The sequence below is a fragment of the Sparus aurata genome, chromosome 14, assembly GCF_900880675.1.
Source record: "Sparus aurata chromosome 14, fSpaAur1.1, whole genome shotgun sequence".
Classification (NCBI taxonomy): domain Eukaryota; kingdom Metazoa; phylum Chordata; class Actinopteri; order Spariformes; family Sparidae; genus Sparus; species Sparus aurata.
In genome coordinates this window covers 15,958,492-15,974,782 of record NC_044200.1, presented here as the reverse complement: position 1 = coordinate 15,974,782, position 16,291 = coordinate 15,958,492, and the positions used below count along the sequence as shown (strand labels likewise).

The 16,291-nt window shown below is 42.5% G+C and overlaps 1 protein-coding gene across 2 annotated transcripts in view; it reads right to left on the bottom strand.

The window, feature by feature from the left end:
* Positions 1-16,291, bottom strand: part of iqsec3a (IQ motif and Sec7 domain ArfGEF 3a) — a 107,518-nt gene that overhangs the window by 24,998 nt on the left and 66,229 nt on the right. For both annotated transcript variants that reach the window (XM_030440735.1, XM_030440736.1), the window contains exons 5-6: positions 8,050-8,211; positions 2,139-2,261 (exon numbers count right to left, since the gene is read on the bottom strand). In XM_030440735.1, the coding sequence (XP_030296595.1) occupies positions 2,139-2,261; positions 8,050-8,211 (285 nt within the window). The remainder of the gene's footprint in view (positions 1-2,138; positions 2,262-8,049; positions 8,212-16,291) is intronic.

Below are 16,291 nucleotides of genomic sequence, written 5' to 3'. Positions count from 1 at the left end.
GTGTGTGTGTGTGTGTGTGTGTGTGTGTGTGTGTGTGTGTGTGTTTGGAGGCATATCAAAGCCCAGGAGCAGGGGAGGCAGGCGCAGAGAGGCAGTGGCGGTTATGCAACGCCGGTTATTTATAAACCCTCCTCCCTCTCTCCGTTTCTCCCCTTCCTTCCTTCCTTCCTTTCTTCTTTCCTTCCTTTTTCCCAGTTTGTGTCTCCACCCAGCCAAGCCTGATGTCCAAACATCACCGGCGCCAAACCCTCTCTGCCCGCTGACTACGACAATGCCGCCGTTTTTGTCCTCATTGGGCGCCTCAGCAACTGTGACAGGTGGTTGTTACTCCAGAGGGGCCACGGCGAAGCAGTTAGCGTTAACACACAGAGCCGCAGCTGCACTGCAAATTGTCTCCCCGTCGCAAATTGTGGCCAGAAATTACACGCTGCCTGGCGACTCGGAAGGGGCGGGGGCCACATTGTCATCATTTTATTGTAGGACAGACGGCGGTGTGGCTCGCCCGTCGTGATCATGTGTGTGTTATCAAGATGTTCACATATGTTTATGGCCCATTACCACTGATTACATCTACTCACACTAGCTTGTTAATGTTCTCTATTTGTGTAGGAGTCCATCACAGCGTCAACGGTACTCCTGAGCTCACAACTCACTCACACACAAACAAACAAACAAACAAAAAATCACATTTGTACCTCTCAGCACATCTCTTAAACTGGATGTTGGCATATTTCATGATCAAAAAACCCGTGAATTGCATTTAAAAGGCACCGTAAGACAGGTTTGGCCCAGAGGCACTTCCCGAGTGACAGTATTTCATTGCACTTTTTTACGCCCACTCAAATACCAACACATCCAGAGATACGTTGCCGAAGAAAAGAAATAAAAGAAATGACACTGGCAAAATGAGGGATATTTTGCATAACTTACAATATTTTAAGTATTCATATCCATCTCCTTCAGTTCAACTGTTCTCTCTGCCCAATGACATTTCAGAACGTTTATGTGATAAACGATATGTGTTCACTGGCGACCAGTGTTTATAAAAGCTGTAATTGAGTAAAGTGAATATATCATGTTAAAAGATTCCTAAAGTGAAAGTCATGCATATGAATAGCACTTGAGTAAAAGTCTTCAAGCATCTGATGTCAGAGTTATCTAAATATTAAAGCAATTTCCTTGCAATACATTTCTTAAATATCAAAAGTACAAAAGCTGATTGCTGGTTTCGCCATCAAGCATTTTTCTGGGTGTTGGAAAAATGTGTTACTTTAGTTCTGATGCAGCACGAAATATACAAAGTAACTAGTAACTAAAGTTACAAAATAAATGTAGTGAGGTAAGAGTACAATATTTGCCTCAAATCTAGTGGAGTGGAAATATAAAGTAGCAGAAAATGTAAATACTCAAGAACGGCAAAATTGTACTTTTGTGCAGTACTGCTAGCTAACTAGCCATTGAAGCAAACGATTGCCTCATGAGTTGGTTAAAAACGCTGCGTTCAGCCGACTTTATAATATTTCGTCAAAAGGACATTTAAACATGCTCTCGAACACTTTTATGACGTATTTAGGACACGTGTTAGGGGCACGACGCCATCTTGTTAGGGGTTCCTGTTACTTTGGTCGTAAACATCCCCAAATCTAACAGAGCTGCCGACGTTAGCTTACACTCTGATATAGCATTGGTTTTTAACAGCGTGGAAACATTCGACTGATGTGCTTGTTGTGCTTTTTTAAAAACATTTCCAGTCACAAAATAGTATTTAAAACACATCCCAGCGGTGGAAGAGAAGCAGGGTTGTATACTGTATTTCGTTAGCTATTTACTGGATATGCTAACGTTTGCAACCTACGTTAGCTTTGAAAGCTATTCGACAGTTTTGCTCTTACATTTTTGGTTTTGGAGAGAGTTACAAGGTAAAGAGAAGAAAAGAATCCACTGTCCTAACTGTTAAATTAGTAAAAGTCACTCTTGCTATCTTGCTTGAAGTACCTAGTCACGGTAAAGCTAGACAATCTGGGGAGAAGCGTTCTGTGGAATTCAGTAAAAAACGGAAGCGCTCCACTTAAAATACCGGCGAGAATACTGCGAGATGAACCCAGACTCTCACAGCAATATTTGCTTTTTTTAATTACCTGAAGGCCTCGATAAGACGTTCCACCTTCTGGGCTTCTCCCTGGACACGAATGTGGGCCTGAAATTTCCTCAGCGCCTCATCCAGTTCCATGCCCGAGAAGTCCATCTCGTCCACCACACAACTGTTGTGCACCGTGACGGAGGGGTGAGATGGAGAAAGAGCAGAGAGAGAAGGAAAATACATAAAAATTCACAGCAACATTATTTATCGTTGTATCAATACGATGCTGGAGGCTGTCCCTTCGGTGACGGCAATGGGTGGATCTGAGGATGTACACGCAAGATAAAACCCTTCCCGGTCACAGCAGGCACTCTGCTTGCTGCAGGTATTAGCCACGCACGGACACCAGGGATAAGACCAGGCCCGGCTATCTTCTCCGTGCCGTGGACTCGCTTACGTAGACGCACACAGTCCCTCCGAGCAGAAAATCCCTCTATTACCTGACAACCCCGGCTTAATGACTTTAATTAAAAAAAGCTAAATATCCCGTCCAATGAGTTCAGGGGGGGATAAGTACAACGTGGGGGTGACTCAGAGGTGGAATGAGGTTTTGAAGTAAAAGGTGACTTTGGAAGCGAGTTGGGGAGGTTTTAAAGTTTCCCACGCTTTGATGTGAGATGTTCCGTCGAGGTACAAAGCGGAATGATAATCGAACTATGAAATTAAATGTCTTTTTGACACATTCCTATAGGCTTTCATGTGGTTTACTCAGAAACCATTGGCGCCAGATCTATATAGCATTAATAGGCAATCTGAGACGACGCCGTTGATCTCCCAATCCCTCAAAACACGCAGTTTCTAGCGCTGTCGAGGCATCTAGTTCTGCTTCAGATCTCTCGGGTTTGTTGTACTATAGGAAACACGTGGGAGCAGGCACGTACACACTCGCGCTACATGAAGATGGATTACTGTGAACAAAGCGAGTTAATGAGGTGAGTACTTGACTGTGACACATGCTGCTCCAGCAGAAACGAGTCAGAGAGCTGAGTCTACACACTGCTGCCTGACACCGCGCTACAATGCAGCACAAGATCATCACCGAACCTCTTCACAGTAACGAGACCAGGTGCTGTTTGTTATTTAGGGCAATTGAGTGGTCGACCAATACGGCTTTTACAGGGCCAATACCGATTATCTGCAATCAAGGAGACTGAAAAACATTTTCAACAACCAGTGACGGAATAAAGTACAATTTACTCAAGCACTGTTCTTAAAAATGTTTTTCAGGTAATTTACTTGCCGCTTTATACTTTATACACTGCATTTATTTGAATCACTGAGATACTAGTTTCTGATCATTCAGTGTTGATAGGCTATAAACTGTGCCGTGTTACCAATCAGATATTGCTGTGGGTGGGACATTGTGTGAGAGGATTCTGCATCACAGCCAAATCAGCACATTTTTAAATTAGCTAATTTGTGGGTAATCTGACAAAAAAAAAGAAAACCGGAAAAAATGCTGAATATCGGCCCCGATAATAGCTGAAAAATGGTTACTGTATCGTAACATCTAGTTGATGGACGATCACTCTACCAGCCACAACAGCCACGTACACTTCAGTGATGAGGATCTCACATTTATTTCTTCGGCTTAAGCACTTCGCTTCGACAAGTCTAGGTTCAGCGTAGTCAAAGCTGTTACCCTCCGAAGTACTTGCGCATGTGCTTTATAGCACATTACTTTACATTAATGTCTAAAACTGCTCTCATTCAGACGTCCTAGAAGCCTCTCGTTTGCGGTTCAGAGCTTATAGAGTTCAACATTTGGGACATTTTGCATAGCACATTGAAATTATGCCCTCATGCAGACCAGGTTTCAGCCACCAGTGCAATATGACTTTGGAGAGATACCGTCACATTAATCAATATTAGTCTTTCAACCTATAAATGAACAAATTATTAAGATAATGACACAAATCTGTGTAGTGATATAACCTCATGTTAGCTGCGAGAAAAGAGGCTGAAAATACGTCCTGGACATAACGACCAAATATCACCCAGTTTCCAGAAACGTTCTAGAAATCAATGTGCCCACTGGGTTGCTACAGATTCTGCTACTACTTTTACTAATTTGTTTGACTAATTACACTACAGACATTACTAATTTAACTACTCCTACTAGTACTGCTATATCTCCAACTTCAGAGTAATATCATAACTATTAATACAAGTGCTGAACGTCTACTTTATGTTTACTACAACAGATACAATAGTATTTGTAGTATCTACTACCTATAGTTTCACTTCTACTTGTACTACGTCCACAAACACTATTTCTCCAGTCACTACTTGTAGTTTGAACCTAATCGTCCAATTTGATTGATTTCTAGTACCTTCTTCTGTGGTGAATTATTGTTTAGAGCCTGACTACTGCTCCATCTATTACTGTGACAACCACCACAATCCCTATTATTGCAGCGGCAACATCCAATATTGTACTAGTAACACACACTCAACGCTAACCGTCCATTATCTCTAACAACTGCGTGTTATTTCCTGCCAGTGATTAGATTTAGAGACCGCTTTCGACACAATGCTCATGAAGGTAAAGCTTATAGTGCACATCGACTCTGACTTGTTCCCTACCCCCCACCTCTCGATCAACTCTCTTGACTGGCAAGCCTCTCTTATCGCCCTATTCATGACTCACTTCCTCGGTCCGCCACCCCTCTCTCCCTTCCTCCCCGGCTGTCACTCCTTGTTTGTGTAACGTCTGACGAGATGCTCTCTAGCCTAAGTACATCAGCCCGGCTCTCCCACCCCCCCCCCCCCTCCCGTCTCCTTTCCAACGTTATAACGCACACACATGGGCGAACACACGTGCGCACGCGTTGCTGATCTGTATACAGTACTTGGCGGGGAAATAAGACACATCTGTCTGCACGGCGTCGCATGATGTTTACGCACACACGCGTGTGACGCACATAAAGAGAAACAGCAGGCCAGATGGAACCATATTTCCCACAGCCAATGAGGAGATGACAAGACTGAAAACTGCCCTCATTTCTCCTGCCTAACAAGTACACTACATTATCGGTAAACGAGTCCTCCGGGGTGCCACAGCTCCTGGACCCCAAATCTATAACCACAATTTGGCTTAATTGACTTGAGACGCTTTCACTATTGTTGTTTATGCTTGAGGAGATGTGAAAGGGGAATAAAGAGAATAAGCCTTTATGGGGGGGGAGGGTGTAGATTTAGGGAATACAGAAGGCGAAGCAGACAAAACGAAAATACAAATAAATAAGTGCATCCACACCCTGCACACACAGGGAGAAGTCATGCGCTATCACATACACACACACACACACACACACACACACACACAGAGACAGGCAGACAGACAAAGGCTCGGTAAATCACCACAAGTGATTTTCACATTAGACTGCAATCCCTCAGCCGCTCTCCTGTGACTACACTTTATCGAAAAGTGCTCTAACACACTCTTTGCACTCTCCTATCATGTTCCCCTTCACCATCACTTCCACTCAGAGTGCAGCTGTGTGACTGCTCTGTCAGAAAACGGGGGGAGGGGGATATGCATCCATATGTCACCTGTAACTGTGCGAAGCCCTAAAAGCAGAATCCTGTCGATGCGACGCGTTTCGAAAAAAAGCCGCGCCGGTGTCCATTTAAGAAAATATGGATATTAAATGAGGGGTGACCCGGGGTGAACAATTTGGTAGAGTGCTGTGTCGTGTCTGTCTGACCTTGCGAAGACTAAAAGTGCGTTCTCTGCTTGAATACTCGGAAGTAAAAAAAAAGGGAGGATGAAAAGGAAGATCTGCAGCATCTCCTCCAGCTGATATGCAAATCTAGAGGTAATTGGTGGATCGGAGGAATGTAATAGAATAAAAAGACGATTACCGAGACAAAGTGAGGGGGCGATGTCGAAAGATGAAAATAGAATAAGAAAAGAGAAAGTGAAAATACCTCTGCAGTCTCAAAGCAAATAAAAGCCAATTAGGTTAATGACCTGGAACTGAAGGGGTGAGTGAGTCATATATGCACATGTGTGTCACGCTTTAATTGATGAGTAATACAAGAAGGACACATCCTCGTTCTCGAAGCACATCGGGTTCATTTTTTTTCCGCCCTTTTATTTTTACTCTGCTGTCAAGAACAGACTGTACAGCAAAGTTGAACGAGTGATCAACGCTTGTTTTGAACACAGCTTTGAATGGATTTTGGATCAGTTAACACGAGCTGATAAATGTGGCTCCCTTTCCTCAAAATGAAAATTCGTGCATTTTCTTTATATCTTTCAGGAATTGTAGATGAGACAAATATTTATCTTGACCGCCAGAACACCTTATGATGACTCAACATAAAGTTAAATAAGGTATTAAAGACAAAGCAGATGATTTTTGTAGCTGAAGGTCCCTCAAGCAAAAGAACAACAACAAAAGAAAAAGCAGAGTGGGTTCGTGGGAGTTGCTGTCTTCATCGACACGACTGCCTTTGTTGATGAAAATCTATCAGGCAGACATGTTCACGGACAAGGTTAACTACTAAGGCTTTGTTCACATTACTTTCAGTCTTCTCTGCAGACTTACTTCTGAGTCTCTCTCAGACGTGTAAGTGAAAGGGGACAAAATAAAACAAGCCTTTAGCCCTATCTATCTGGAGAAATTAGGGTTTTAGTTTACTTTTGTGACTAATTCTGAAGGACGTATCTGAAGTCCCATCAAATTAATTTGATTGTTATTATTAGTATTATTATCCTTATCATTATTTAATAGGGTAATATTTGGTTGGGCTAATGAAAAGCATATTATTATTTGCATTCTGGGAGTTGTTGGAGCTAGTAAGTTTTAAAAAGACCTCACACTAGAGATTAAATCATCATCTCAAATATTTCAGGATATTTAAAGGGCCAGATTTTACGCTTGGGCTGGTAATTTGAGACCACTACTCGGACCAAGGGTACTGCTGAGGTGCATTATGGGAAGTGTAGGATTCAACGTTTTTGTCGCTTGCCCCATACTGTCCACTAAAAGTATGGACAGCTGGGCATCTGCTGTTTTATTTACAACCATCCTTTTATGAATATCGATCATATGAAATCAGCGAAAGAAAGATGTTGTCAACCAACTAAAACTAATGATTTGAAAAGCAGTTTATAATACATAGCTTAAGCTAGTTAAAGAAAAAGATCGAAAAAGATAATATCCTTTCATCTACACTCCTGGTTTAGAGCTCATTTAAGATGGCGGGGGACAAAACCAAAGGTCAAGGTGCAAAGAGTAGGAGCTCAACTTCCCCTTATCCTGCTGTTTAAGGTAATGAAATCTCAAAAATATTTACAGCGAAATTGCTTTCTACTTGTCTGATAGAATAATGCCAATACAATGGCAAGTGTGGCTTTGACATCGGTGCGATAAAAGAAGCTGACAAAAAAAAAAAAAAAATAGGGCAAGAGAAAGGTTTTTAATTTCATTTTTGTTTTATCAGCTCCTAATCCGACCTCTAAAATTGTGCCTCGCAAGTCAACCCAGATATACAATCCGAAGAGTCAGATGAGGGCTTATTTGTTGGATCGTGACACTTCAATTTCAGCCTGCTCTCAGTTTGTTTACTCTGATGGAAAATAAAAATGAAACGTCAATGCCTGCAGAAGTAACAGCTTTGACATTAGTGGATACTGAAGTTATAATTTACGTGTCATATTTCGTTTTCATAAAACCTGTGCACAGTTGCCTCAGATATCAGGACGGCTCGCAGCCACTATACTGAGGCTACTAAAGCTGAGGATTTTTCCTCGTGCTATAAGTCCCCTATCGAATCCAGTCCTGTAGCTGACCCCGACCCCTGATCGCCCAGAAAATGGACGGATTACAAAGGAGAATCACCTTAAGAAGACCGAAATTATCCTAAGACGGTTTCAGGAAATAATGCGTGCCACTCACTCTAAGACATCTCTGTTGAAGGGCTTCTTGCTGTTGCCCAAGAACTCTCCTATCATCTGTCGACTCAGGCCCTTTCTCTGTAGCAGGAAGTGGGCCACGCCGATGGGTGTGTCCGGGATGAAGCCTCGAGAGATCAGGAACTGAAGGCCCTTGTCCGGGTTCCTGAGACAAAGAAAAGGAGAAGAAAGGAAGAGGCTTGGTTAGTAAAGGGAAGTCTTAGTCTGTGTTATAAAACTGCAGAGATGCAGTTCTAGGTCCTGTGACAGATGATCCGCTCTTTTACCTACTTAACCACACTTAGCAGCGGTAATGCGTCAATTTATTCTGGTTAACAATGTCTAAGGGGCGAGTTTAAGTGTGACACACACGGCAACCACACCAACAGAAACTGCAGCGACATCCTTTATTCGTTGTTTATTTATTTATTTACTGTAATGATTGCCGAGAGACCATTAAAAGTAAAAAAAACAAAAATAATAACCCAACGATGCACTGCAGTAATGACTCTGAAAATCTAGGTTGGGTGCTTACGCTGCACACCTGCACAGCGGGCTCGAAGTGATAAAACACACAGGGTGGACTCCTGTTCCGTATTCATTCCCACACTGAATTACAACATTCGACAACAACTATTAAACGGTGCGACACTCTAAATTCAGAGGACATTGCGGAAATCATAATGGCTGCTCAGGGATGCAGCTTTAAATCCCTGCTTTTATGTACATTTGTTGGATGGGGCATGTCTGAACCTAGCTGGAGTTTGAGTCTTTTGTTTGTATCTTTTTTTTTTACTACTTTAGTGGATTGCATTGAATTGTTTACTGTGACAGACTCCCTTTTGTCGTAGATCAATGGAGACACATGGCTGCCTGGGAGATTGTATATCAAGCTAAAAGAAATGGTGGTATGGTTTTGAAAACATAGTCAACGGAGGACAATGCAGCTTTCGGAGGAAGGAATAACACATTCTTTCTCTGACAGACAAAAGGTTTCATTCACGAGCAATAACACACTTTTGGGTTTCGCTGCTATAACCAGAAGCTCTTGTTCTGTATTATGGTTCCCACTGGTTTTCTTGTAAGACTCACCCTAGTCTGCTTCTGATTGGGTTTCCTCTATCGGTTATGTATGACTAAAGTCTTGATGGCTTCGTGGTCCTGCAACTCCGTCCTTAATAGATCCCAAGAACCCAAGAAAAGCAACTGTTCAACTGAACGTTTTTTGAGGCCCTGGTAGTCCAACGAAAAAACAGAACAAGGGTGATTGATGGGCAGCTAGCTGGCGAGCTGTTTCTTAACTGCATGTTCAATGGTTGTCTGGGGTTAATGGGTTGTGATTTTCTTGTCATTGCTTTGTAAAGCGAACAGTCAGTGGCAGAGCTCTAACAGCAGATTCTGAGCTGTTGTTTCCCAGGAAAACACAGCAACCTCTTCAGCTGTTGCTGCTTCAGTGTCACTGAACCAGTAACGGCAGGGCAACATGGTGAAATCAGAGCATGAATTTGATACATTTTCTGCAATCATGCCAAGTTAGCTATCTAGGGACAGGTGGCCTTACTTTTAAACGCCAAACGTTATCATTTTTGCTGTGAAATGAGCGTGGATAATTATCAGAATCATTATAGGCGTTTAGCAAGCTAAAACAATCTCAGCAGGATCCTATAGATACAGACATAAAGCTCGCTGGAGATTGTGTATTTCTAAGTGTAAATAGTCTAAGTAAAGATCTATTTGTCTGGATAATGAGGTGTACTTTCATGCTCATGATTTCAGAAAATTGTCTCAACATCTCATTGGTTTTTATGAATGATTTGTTTTTTGAAAATCATCTTTTTTTCTTCCGGTGAGCTTGTCATGCACATAGTGTTCAGCTGACTGCGTGGCAGAAGTTATTTATGTATGAACAACGGGGTAATATCTCAACTATTTATAACCCTATTAGACACAGAGGATAGTTGCTCCAGGGAGGCTACCATATTACTGCCACAGCTTTCCCGCTCTGGTCTCTATACAGTGTTTAAACCACAGCTTTTACATAACAGAGCAGTGTGTGTGTGTGTACCATAGCTAATGGGTTTAGTAAGGCGAGGGTGGGACAGAGGGGAGGATAAAGGGCAGGATATAAGGGGGGAGGCTGGAAGGCGACCAGACAGAGCAGATGTGCGGGAATGGGAACGTGAGGACAGCGAGGGAGGACGATGAGTGCTGGACTGCCTGAAAGCATCTGCTGCGACAGCCTCTGCACACTCTCAGCTTCGAGTTCGCCCTCTCAGCTGAAGGTGATGTCTCGCCAAACGAATTTGGCAGCTATCACTCATTTGATGTTTGTCCAACAACAGATGGACCACACATGGCGATTATTATTCGTAATCAGGAGTCGATGGTGGCATGAAAACAGGGAAGGGAAAGGGAGGAAATGAAGCAGGAGATCCGAGAGGGATAGATTCAGACGACCGGTGCAGAGCGAGACCGGCCTTCGTCAGACAGTCACGAGCACAGGCTGTTTGTTCAGAGGCCTATTTACGTTTTCCATGATGCTGAACTGTTTGTACAGTAACCTCTCGAGCTACCTCCCCAGGAAACTCTTGGATACAGCACCTTATTTCTAGGTCGCCTTCAACATTGTTTACTAGTTCCCCGATCTTAACCAAACCTCCCCCGTATCGCCTGGCAGATCAGAAAACGTGAATCGTACTTGTGAAGGTCATTTGCAGCATTCTGGAGGACACAGACAAACTGCCTCTTTTGCCCATTTTTGTGTGTGAAGACTCGAGGATGGAGCAGGTGATTCGCAGCTGGCAGAGGGAAAACTGAGTTCCTACAAGGTCGAAGTGTGACAGGAAACAAGCAATTTAAAGACGCACGCTCTAAAAAAAAACCCAAAAGAAAACAGGCGAGGAATAGCAGGCGACAGTGCCAGACAGGACCCAGATGTCATGCTAAAATGACAGCTCCCACGTAACCTGCTACATGCCCCGACGTCTCTCTCCTCCAGACATACTTCACATGCCTCCTTGCTGCACACACACACTTTGCTTTTTTTTTTTCGTATCTTGGACTCACACCCTAATATAAATACACGCTTCCCCTCACCACCTTGATATCCACTTTTATTGGCCCTCTATCTCAGATCTATTTCAGATGTGCACAGTGGCAGTAGAGCTGTGTTTTATAGCCTTTACGAGTGCTTAACTGTCGGCACTGCATGTTGCCTTTTTTCTCCAGATACGCACATTTCTGTTTCATTACTAGCCACTGATAGATGGATGGCTGGTTGGCGCCCCTGTACATTATTCTGAGTGGAATCATGACTGTGTGGTGCAACTGTAAACGCTTCAAAGTCCCAAATCACGTGTGAGTTGGCTTCTGCTGAAAGGCAAGAATATGAATATATAGGAAATACAGACATACAAATCAGTAATTTATCCATTAGTTCAAGTTGACTATCTTTACCATTTGTGCTTTACTTTCAGTTTACTATCTCAGCCATGTATTCATTACTATTAGCTAACTGTCTTGGCTATTGTTCTCCATTACTTTTTAGCTATTTACTTTCAGTGAACTTTCCCAGCCATCCACTACTTTTAGCTAACTAGCTATCTCAGCGATTTATCGATAACTATAAGCAGAATATATCAGTCTTTTCTCCATTACTTCAGGCTAACTATCTTAGTTATTTATCAAGTATTTTAAGCTAACTGTCTTAGCCATGTATCCATTACCTTTAGCTTACTTTCTTAAGAAATTAGCTATTACTTTTAGCTAACTAGCTTGATAATTTATCCATTTATTTTAGCTATCTTTCTCAGCCATTTATCGATTACTATAAGCAGAATATATCAGTCATTTATCCTATTACTTCAAGATAACTATCTCTGCCATTTATGCTTTACTTTTAGCTAACTATCTCAATCATGTATCCATAATTATTAGCTTACTATCTTAGCCATTTATCCATTACTTCTTAGCGAATCATTATCTATCTATCTATCTATCTAATTATAATTGTTATTGTTTTAAACCGGTGCAGCTTCTCTACAGTCTCTGTACCACCTGTCATCAGCCGAGGAGAAATAAGAAATGCTTCCTCTGTTCGCCATCTGGAATTCAGAGTTTCTAATTATGTGCTGGGTCATTTAGCTCCGAGGGCAGAGTGTTAACACAGGAGAGGATTGTGTATGCACAAACAGGCACAAATTGTATCTACACTGAGTTTTTTTTCTTTGTCCAGCTCTCTCCTCCTGGCGTCAGGTTATCTCTCTCGAGGAGTTGGCCGGGCTTTCGCCAATCCGCTCCGTTAAACAGCCTTCCTGGACATATGTATTCAGATCTCACTCGCTCCCACTCTTTCTTCACACTTCTACATCTCTAATCCCACCTTTTATTTAATTCATACGGCTCTGATGGTGCTCCCATTTTAATGCGTGGTGAGAAGTCGGCCTGATTCCGCCGCGAGCCGCCCTGATGCCTAATCAATGCTTTCACTACGCCGCGATGAGGAAAGTGAATTAAGGATACGTCCAACCTGGTAGTCAAGATGGAAAAGTCATGCATACAAAAAGAGGAATCTACTCAGAGATCTGTCATTAACCGGCCCACATCCTCCTCTCTCTCTCTCTTTCTTTCTGCCCGTTCCCTGCTGAAGGTCTGGTTCCAGCTCCCTTGTGTGATGGCAGTGTCCTTGACACACTCTCTCCTCCTATAATGGACTCATTGTCATTCCATCCACACTCAAGGTGGAAACTTTTATCAAGTGGTCTCTCTCTCTCTCTCTCTCTCAACCTTTTCCCCTGCTCCCCTGTCTCTTTCGGGTTGCTCTCTCTTGGTTTTGCACTCCATTTCCATCACTCACCGCTCTGTCGCTTCTTGCCGGTGCACGCCCAAAAACTTCTCACTTCCCCCTCCCTCGCTTTAAGCTACTTTTTCTCCTCTGTCCGTCTTGCCTCGTCCTGCCGAGCTGGTGCAGAGATCACCTGCCGCACGACGAACACACTCTTGTGCAAGACGCGCCTGCAGTTGGGTAATGTAATGCGTGAGTGTTTGAGCTTTTTTGTTCGCATGATCAAGCAATACCCAAGTTTTAGCCCAAAGCAAACAGCCCTGTTTAAGATGCAAAGGATACAACGGTGCAGGTATTAGAGGGAGGATATGAAATGGTGGAACTAATAAGCCCCAAGCTTGATTGCCCCCCCCCTCTCTCTCCACTTTCTCTTACCCTCCCTCTTCCTCGTTCTGTCTCTCTCTTCCCTCGTAGCCAATTTATTAAAAGTCAGCTTATCTTTCAAGGTGTTTGATCGGGGGGAATGAGAAGAGGGGATTGCAAATAGACTGAAAACGCCCTGAAACCTGTCATTTCTATCTCCAAAGATTCACAGAACCTCGTAATCAAACCGGGATGAAACAGTCACCGCGGACGGACGTGTACAGTCCTCACGTCCCTCTCATAGGATTTGTATTAAAAAACTGCTGAGTGTTTCAAATGCAATCTGAACAAACAGATAAATGCTACAGCCACTCTCTCTCCGACACTCCCAGCTGCCTTTCAGACCGACACTATCAAAGCGGACATGTTTGAAAAACTAATTGTACGGAGGACGGTAAATATAGAGTCTGACAGAGTGGTTCTTTTTTCTTAGAATTGGCAGGAGCTAGGTGAAAGGCTTTGAGTACAGTTCGTTGATGATGGTGTAGTTATGTGCTGTTGACGTATGAAGAAAGTCAGTATCGGGTAGAAATACGACAGTCCAATATAGACAAAATGTTTGGAAATTCAGCTCTTAATTCTTGCAGGTTTCTTTCCTGACATGAACTTGAATCGCAGCTGTTTTAGTTGTCAAACAATACGCCTTGTTTTTCTGCTCACGAATCTGAATATTCAACACGTCCTTTCAAATTAAACGACAAAAACAAGCCTACATTGTTCGACCGTGCCCTCCGCCCACCATCGGCAGGATAGCATCATTTGTTTTGTGCCTTTCAAAATCTGTTACAAGAAAAGAAAAAACTAAATTTGATTCATGGTGATGTAAAGCTGTGGTTTTGTGATGTTCAGGCACAAAGACAGGCCGTCCTCATCGGAAAAAATGACTACACAGTTCGACTGTGAAAGCAGCTTATTATGACCCATATTTACATTTCTTGTTAGGCGGTGACTTCTAGTGGGTTAAATAGTAAATATTACGGCAGCAAAGGAGGAAGTCAGGAGAAGTTTCCCTTATTCTAACTTACTAACATGGCTAAGGTACATCATGTACGTAACGTAACTGAAGTTATGTAGGTACATTCGTAACTGAAGTAACAGAAGCCAAACCACCATGTTTTCCCAACCCTAACAAACTAATCTTCTCGCCTAAACCTGGTCAAATTGCTAACATGTGCCAAAGGTTCTTTACACCCGTTGTTGCTACACTGCAAGGGTCATGTTGTTTTGGCAACGGTGACATAAGCCCTATTCGCACGGGACTAGTATCACCTGGGGACCTCTGGTTATTTGTAATAATTACATGTCCATAATTTGTAAAGTAAAAATTCCACCGCAAATTACCCACCATATTTCGCCAAACACAGAGGTCATGTGATAATATTAGTCCCGTGCGAATCAGCATCTCTTTGATTTGGAGTTGTTTTTTGTTTTTTTAAGGTGTTTTGTGTTTTCTGATTTCGACAATGCACAAAAGACATATTCACAATTTTGTTGGCTGAAAAACTGAAAAGGCTATAACAAATTGGAACTGATGATGTGACAATGGCATAACATAATTCTGATACCTTTTCTCTCTGCTCTTTAGGAGATTTCCTTAACAGATGTGTAATATTTCCTTCATCTAAGCAGAAGAGGTCCCCTTGAAATACTAGATCTCTTCTTCCAAGGAGTACTCAGCATAAGCAGTTTTACGAAGACACAGATGTGTGACGAGTTATCTCATTTAAAATGTACTTTTTATTGCAATTTCTATATAATCCATCTCCCTGCTTGCTTTTGACAATGGGCCATCCTCAAATTCACTTGAAATCACAACTCTTTCTTTGGCATTGAATTTTTTTTCTCTTTAATTTTCTCTATTTTGTACACTTCCTCTGGTGATTATGCCCTCTGAATCTTCCATCCAGTGATTGCACGGCTCGTTCTCGCTCCCTTTTGTTTCCCAGTGTCACGCTCCAGCATTGAGTCGTAGTTAATCGGCTTAATTGTGCACTTTTTATTGCGCTGCAGAGCTTGGCAGCAAGCAAAAAACAAAAAAAAAAAAGATAATGTGTGTTTATGCGCTCCAATCTTCTAAATTTGTATGAAGTGGCTTAATTGGGGCAATATCTTAACTAAATCTTGTAGCGCGTTTGCACCCAAGGGGACGCTGTGTATTTTGGAAAGCAAGGAGAGCTTCTACAGGAACAGTTGAGATTGGAGGGGGAGAGAGCGAAAAAAACAGAAAAAAACCTGCTTGAATTGAAATGTTAACAAATTTTTCATTCCAGTTCCCAAGGTGCTGGTTCACACAGTGCTGAAGGAACTTTTAATTACATTCACGACTCGCAGCAGAATGACTAATGAGAATTTAAGGCTTTGTGGATAGTTGCCATTATATTTTTGCATTCACCGCTCATGTATTTCCAACTAATTGTACCCTGCTACTCCATCAGCGGTCGAGCTGTATGCGAGCGAGCACACTACATCTATTAGAATATGTGGGCTGTTTAGGCGCTTTAGGGTAAGCTCTGGGTGAAAAGCTCACAGAGCATATGGTAAATCTCCCCACTTAAAGATTCCTTCCAAGTGTGCTGATGGCTGCAGGAGTCATGTGGTTAGAAACCATTTCTTAAAGGACTTAAAGTCGAACTGTTAAAAAACCTTAAGTCAGGCCCCCACGCAGGGTTGAGCATTGCATTTAAAGTTTAAAATAGACATTAACATAAATGTGAATATAATAATTTAAAATTATAAGTAGTTGCACCGAAGCTTTAACTTTTCTGCTGCATAACTGAGTGAGTTTGACAAACATCTTGAGCATTCAGGGTTTCTCCCAACAAGTCAACACAACAGATTCAGTCTTGCGGTTGCCTCCCCGGTGCGCCGTTGTCGCCATGCCAACGCCTTTTCTTCCTATCTCTCGCTGCCATGTTACCACCTTGCACCTGTCTGGAGCGAGTCTTGGAAAGGTCTTATTTGGTTCTGACTTTGTCACTCTTCACTAGGCACACCGTTGGGGGGGGGGGACTGAATTCACAATGACTGAAAAGCTGCAACC